Source organism: Rhopalosiphum padi, chromosome 1 (assembly GCF_020882245.1).
Source record: "Rhopalosiphum padi isolate XX-2018 chromosome 1, ASM2088224v1, whole genome shotgun sequence".
Lineage (NCBI taxonomy): Eukaryota > Metazoa > Arthropoda > Insecta > Hemiptera > Aphididae > Rhopalosiphum > Rhopalosiphum padi.
The window spans coordinates 75,270,858-75,278,049 of record NC_083597.1 but is presented as its reverse complement, the minus strand read 5'-3'; the positions used below and the strand labels follow the sequence as shown (position 1 = coordinate 75,278,049).

The window sequence follows — 7,192 nt, the reverse complement described above, 5'->3', positions numbered from 1 at the left end:
TACAGTTCTACCAAGTACAAGGTTAATGATGTGATATTTGAAAATATGTTCGGGTTGTTCGAACTGTTGTATATGTCACGTGGCTTCATTAGTAACGATATTATTGTAATTTATATTAAGACGTATTATATAATGGTATATAATAAAAATAATCATCAAGATAAACGCGTATTGACCGAAAATCCGGTAGAGCAGTACATGTACGGGCGTACTCGATTCACTTCTAAATATACCTATACGGCTATACCTATTATTATTACAGTCTTCATCGTGACTTATTCCAAGATACCGCATTTTCAACTTGCTCAGTCTGATACTGCGATGTTGCCCTTCACATTAATCTTTTATAATATATCGTTTAGTATAATATTCAAGTGTATAATTTAAATATTTTATTACATATTGTTTAATATATTTATAAGTTGGTTATAGATACTATACAAGAAAAAATATAGACATTTATGATATAAAATAGTATAATATTCATATGATTCTACAATTTTTCAAACCGCAAGTATTATATATAAGTAAGTCGTTTTATATTATTTTAAATATTTTCATTTACTACTTATTTACATATATATTAACTGCTTGTGGCTATAATAACAATAATTTTATAATTAATAATATATTATATAGTTACAGTAGGTGTAGCTTTTTTTTCATATAATTTTATGCACTATACGTATAAATACTTTTTATCCATCATATACTATGTAGTAGGTAGTTATAGCTATAGTGAGATATATATTTAAATTTTGTATAATACAAAATCAATGCTAGTATAATATTAAAATATTAATATAATATAACTGTATAAGGTATAAATGTTATATTCGTACCTTATTAGGTAGATATTTATTTGGTTTATTAATCAATTTTAATATTAGGTACCTTTTTATTAATTCTGTAATCCTGCAGTGACCTCGAAGTCAGTTTCAATTAGTACCTATTGCATAAAATTAAAATCTGAAATATAAGGTAGGTAAACAGTGAATTAATAATTATTATAAATTATTAATATTTCAATATTATTATTAAAATCGTTTTTCATAATACGCGTCACGCGATGATATGACCATAGAATTCAAATTTATCACATTCAGTTACGTATTTGCCCATTTTATAATTTCATATTCGAAAAATCGAAAGATTAATATATTTTTATGTACAAAATTCAAATTTTGAACGAGTAAGTTGTTAATTAGTTACATTAGGTACAAGTGCTTAAAGTTCAAATAGCAAATGATCAATATTGTATATTACCTATATTTATGTATTTTACGTATATCAAGTATAACATTTTTTTTATATTTTAACGTGATCAATGATGAGAGACTGAAAATCCTCTTAGCCTTCTGAGCACACCACTAAATAGGTGTAAACTAGTTGAAATTATGAGGGGGGGGGGGCAAAACAAAAGTATATAGTAATATAAGTGTATTGATTATGCAGTATGCTTATTGTTTTGTCTTAAAATTGACCATCAATTTCCAATTTGCCCACCAAATTAAGGGTGTAACTGTCCGCCTGCTCCCTTAGATTTGCGCCTCTGCACCAATAATATTATACAGTATTATATACGTTTCAATGCTATATTATATATATATTACCTATTGCAACAGGTATAGTTTGAATAGATAAAACGAGCTTAGGACAACCGAAATAAATATAAATAGCTAGTCATCAGCCCCACCCAGTCGATTTATTATTTTATGAATTAATAATAATAATTCGAGAGCGGCGTCGTGTTGTTTACATCACTTGTATGGTATATATTATAATATACACAAGTCATCTTATACTGCGTAGTGTATAATATTATTATAATTTATTCGGTATTTATTATTATTATTATTGTACTACGCGCATTTTCGGAGTTTATGGTGTACATAAAATATAAGTCCGTGCGGAGCCCGCGCCGTCGTAACCGCGGTATCCTCTTGGTAGCCGCCCGGGGAAAAACCGGTCGGCCACCGTTGAGGCGGCGTCGTCGGAGGCAACAACTGGCGTTCATAATAAGGGTAGGGCGGCAGGAGAAGAAACAATCAAGCGACACAAGCGGTCGTCGTCTCCGCTGCGTCCGCGCCTCGCGCGTACGTTTACGACGTTCGCGGGTGTGCGTGGTGGCGCGCCCAGTGGCCAACCAGAACGCTAACGGGCGTGGCCTGCGCCGGCTTCCGTGCGTTTCCCACGGCACCCATTGGGTCCCCGGCCGCGGCTGCTCGCGCCCATGCACCCGCCGCCGCCGACTCTATCGGGTAGCGCACCCGGGGAGAAGCCGAACGCGCGCGCCGATCCGGTGCGGTGTACTACTACTACCGCCGTCGTCGTCGTCGTCGTCGTCGCTGTTGTTGAATATAACAACGCTGCCGCCGCGCCCGGTTGTTACCGTCTCCGTCCTCGTCGCTGCTGCTGCTGCTGCTGTTGCCGCCGCCGCCGCTCCTGCTGCTGTTGTTGCCGCCGCCGAACGTGCACACACACACACACATACACGTACGCGCGCGCACGTTACACACACTCGCGACCGTCGCCGTGTGGTGAGACCGCTTCTGACTTTCGTGTGCTACAGTCCAGTGAGTTCCGCAATAATCACCACTTACTGCGGTCGTCTTCTTCTTCGTCGTCGTCGTCGTCGTCGTCGTAGTCGTTGTCGTCGTCGTCCTCTGATATAATATAGTGCATCTATATTACTATAATATTTTTAAATAATATATTTATTATATATGTACCTATTCGCGTATAACGGTGTGCACGAAATATAATATTTCTACCTATACAGTGTATAATACACGCGAGCCTTGTAAGTATTAAATATTTTATTTCGAAATTAAATTTTTTTTCTCGCCCTTAATGTTTATTTTTTAACTCGTCCGCGCGATTACGATTTTTCCGTGTCCGTACGCAACCTATTTAATAATATACCATAAACTATATATGAGACGTGTAATAGGCATAAAATATTATATCCTACCCAATACCTATTGTACATACGAACGCGGTTACAATAATGTCGCAGTATATATGTCTTGTAAATGTGATGTACGCGGCCAACTAGGTCTTGTCAACCCGTTGATTACGGTTGGTGCACGCGAAATGCGTCGTAATGGACTACCGGTGTTCGACGGCCGACCAAACGCGTAACTGCGGTAGTAGTTTACCGGTGGTGGGGACGAATTAATGGCGGCCACCGCGGCTACCGGTGTTCGGTCGGCTACCGGACTCCGCCTATACCCCTTTACTCTTCGCCTCCGCATGATCGTTTTCCACCACGCACAACATCCGCAGCCGTCGGACACGCACGAAACCGCTCCTCTCGGGTCGGAAAATTTTCTAATGTTTATAACAATTGGTACAAACTAAATTATATTATATACACATTGTATAATTGTGTTAATTATTTTTCCTCGTCGCGGTCGGTTTAATCTCGTGCGTGATCTCCGTTCTCGTCGGGGTAGTTAATTCGCATATGAACATTGTCTTCCGTTTGTTGGTTATTGTCTGCAGGTATTATAGTGTTATTTCTCTTATAGGCGAACCCATAGCTTAACCTAACGCCTTTCGCATGTTTTACGATCCATTCCATACCATTTCGGTACATATATCCGTAAACTTAAATTAATATTCACCGCTGGCGATCACATGTCCGTTATACGTAATTGATGTATGGCGTTAGATTATTATTGTTGTACATCTTTCATTTTTTTCGTCGAATTTTTTGTTGGCTTTCTGTTTTATACATTAATATTTTTTCACCACATCACCGTGGGTGTTGAAATTTACCACACCTGTGCGTGCAAACGATATAAATACGTTATGTATTTTTTTTTTACATTTTTTTCTCAGTTTTATTTCCTATCGGTATCAGTTGTCTTTCCCGCGGTCAAAGCTCCCTTTTTGTAGAGCGCCTTGAATTACACCTGTGCCGCAACAAGTCGGTCATCACTGCAGTACGTGGTCCGCTGCAGGTAGGCGGCGCGTCATTGCGGTGCATATACGTACGTAATTGTCGGCACGTCTGTCTGATTTCGCAAACTCCTACTCAAAATCCTTGAACGCCACCCGGCTATTGTTATCGTTCATATATTGTATTGTGTAGTATTTAGTTTTTTTTGACGCACATGTAACAGCCGAAAACCCATTGGTAATAAATAATAATAATATATAATAATATTGTAATATGTTAGTACAATGTAAAATAATATAAATACAATGACTTTCATTTCGCTCTTGTGTTGTTTTTGCAGCGTTTTGTTTGTAGTCGTCGTCATCGCCATCATCATAACATAATCCGTAGCCGCCTGCAAACGCATACGCTGTGTACGTATAGATCACTGCACGTGTTGACTATTGGAAACCGATCTGAAAACCACACGCCATAAATATTATTACAATTGTGTATTGCCCACCTGGGTAACCTTCTCGTCCCGTTCCCAACGCGACGACCGAGGCTCGGCCTGAGTCTCCGCCGTCATCAGACGTCCGGTATATCGTATAATCAGCTCGTGGAGCACCAGGGGAGAACGCTGCAGCGGCTCGACCATGTACGCGGTAATACAGCTAGACTCGGAGAACCACAGACTCCGACCCAAACGGGTCAAAATGGAGTTTGTGTGCAAATACTGCAACCGGACGTTCAACAAACACTATTCACTGCTTATTCACGAACGCAACCATCTGCCAACGGTCAACTACCGGTGCGAGATGTGCTACAAGTCGTTCAAAAGGCAGGACAGCCTGCAACAACACAGGTCAGTGTCGAAATCGCATTGAGTCCCTGTAAATCATATATATATATTATAGTACCTACCTATAATACACACATTATTTGTATATATATATATAAAAACTATCACTATACTATACCACTGCTATTACTATACTATACTTATATAACTCTATATATACTATATTATTTATATGTATATACTTACTGTATACCACTTCTCATTGGTACTGCTGTGTACATAAATAAATATTGTCGTCGTCAATGTCGGATTTGGGGTTGTGAAAGCCACCTACTTCTTCCAGAATTTGTATGAATTTATTTCACAGTTGAAAAATTCTTTTGAATTTCGAACTTGTGGATTAAATAATATATATGTTATTATATATTATATTGCTAACCACGGTTGCTGTCGCCAAAAGACCATCTTCATGACCTGGAATCCGTGGATGACGAGAAAATATTTCTACTTATACCTTTGTTAAATATTTTGTTACATAAAACAATGTTATTATATATTAATACAAAATGAATTTTTAACTCAATTTTTGGAGTCAAGCGTAAAACCAATACATTAATTAACTATATACCTACTTATATAATAAGGTTATAATCACTAAAATTCTATTAACATTTGCTTTGAAGTATAAAAAAAAAACATGTTTGATGACTACGAAAAATAAGAATACACACGGTATTCGGAATCTATGCACAATATTTCTCTTGATAATAATTTGGGACTAACTGACATTTAACGAAATTGACTTCAAAAATTAGTTGCGTTCATTTTGTTTACTTATACTTCCTAAATATATATATTATACAACATAAAACTATATTCTTAGAGTATAATTACATAAATACAAATATTCAGTGATGTTATATACAAACTCCGTGTATGGTATTGCTATATTACTACGGTGGTTGATTTTATTATTACTATATAAGTCTGTGTTCTAAGTATAGGCAATCTTTTCACTTATTTCAATTCTTATTCTATATATTATATACACTTGTATTTTCACGTTCTATACTTATTACCGTTTTAAAACACGTCGACACATTGCCTGTTAAATTATTTTTCCTATTAAGATGTTAATTTGATTTAATATCTTAATATATTAACAATAACAAATAATTAAATTAAATTTAAAAAAATACACTTAAATAAATAAAACAAAATAAAAACAACCATTCTTGTCTGTTATTAACATTGGGTTTTGGATTTTTCGCTATTTTTTATTTTTTTTTATAGATGTGGCCACTCAAGGTGAACTACGGATTCTTCAAGACAACCCTTATTTATAAAATCTACCTATCTAAAATAAATAAAATCTATTATAGGCCACCTTTCTTACTGTATATTGTAAGCCATACTATTTTATTCTTCTTTACTTTAATAGTTTCAAATGTAAAAAAAAAAAATAAAACAAAAGAATTCGGTTCATAATTTACCTATATTCACGTTATTAATATAATAATACGGCATGGTCGCTTGTTTTACTAATACCGGTTTGAGGTCACATCTCACATAGACTTATCTCTATCTTATACTTATGAATGATCTCTCTTAAAATCAATTCTCATTAATCTAATTATGATCTAATTGTGTGTACTATATACCACATATAATTATCAAATGTTATTCTTCAATGTTTTTTAATTTTTTTATTTAATTTTAATTTTTCTCTCGGACTTCTTTTGTTTATGGTTTTTATTTTTCCAATACAGATCAACTCATAGTCCAAATTACAGAGCTGGGTACGCATTGCAGCTTTGAAAAAATTGTGATATGCTAAATTATTGGCAAATTGTTGTAATGAAGTAAATGTAGATAGACAGACATTAACTAGGTAGTTGTTAAGTTGTAGTACTAATAAGATTATAATTTTGAGCAGACTGGTCAATTTTTTTACTTTTTGAATAAAAAATAATATGTAGTTTTGAAAAAACTCAAGTACAATTTTTGAATTTACTATTTTTAAATGTAAATCAATTAATAATTTATTAACAATGTATGTTATTTTAAGATATATAAAAGGTCGTACAAATCAATATTATATTCCTAATATTTTTATTGTAAGACGTTAATAAAATAATGAGACATACTTATACCAATGTATTATTATTTTGTAGAATAGCCTATTTATATGATATCCGAGTATAAAAGCTATTCACAAAATAATTCTTCAAGCAAAATTTTTCTTTGAATGTTCCTTAATAATTTCTTACTTGAAATTCGCAAGTTTGGCAAATTACAATATAAGAAATACCTTTTGAAATGTTTAATGTTCTAAAAAAGTGGGATTATCCTACAGTAAAAAATATTACCATTTAATAAGATAAAAAATATGTGTTATTGTTTTTTTTCTTATACGTATTTATATATAATAATTACGTAATTTGATTATAATTATATATGAACTAATATGGTTTGAAATTTTGTAAATATGTAACCAGTTATTG

The 7,192-nt window shown here is 34.2% G+C and overlaps 1 protein-coding gene across 3 annotated transcripts; it reads left to right on the top strand.

Moving 5' to 3' along the window:
- Positions 1–274: 274 nt before the first annotated feature.
- LOC132916933 (protein drumstick-like) lies at positions 275–6,746 on the top strand. Of its 3 annotated transcripts, none has more exons than XM_060977392.1 (3): positions 275–527; positions 4,248–4,751; positions 6,458–6,746. In XM_060977392.1, the coding sequence occupies exons 2-3, from the start codon at positions 4,543–4,545 to the stop codon at positions 6,504–6,506; spliced, it is 258 nt and encodes an 85-aa protein (XP_060833375.1). In that variant the 5' UTR covers positions 275–527; positions 4,248–4,542; the 3' UTR covers positions 6,507–6,746. The 3 variants fall into 3 exon arrangements, with proteins under 3 accessions (XP_060833375.1, XP_060833374.1, XP_060833376.1); XM_060977391.1 differs by lacking the exon at positions 275–527 and adding an exon at positions 2,267–2,803; XM_060977393.1 differs by lacking the exon at positions 275–527 and adding an exon at positions 3,115–3,507.
- Positions 6,747–7,192: the final 446 nt, after the last annotated feature.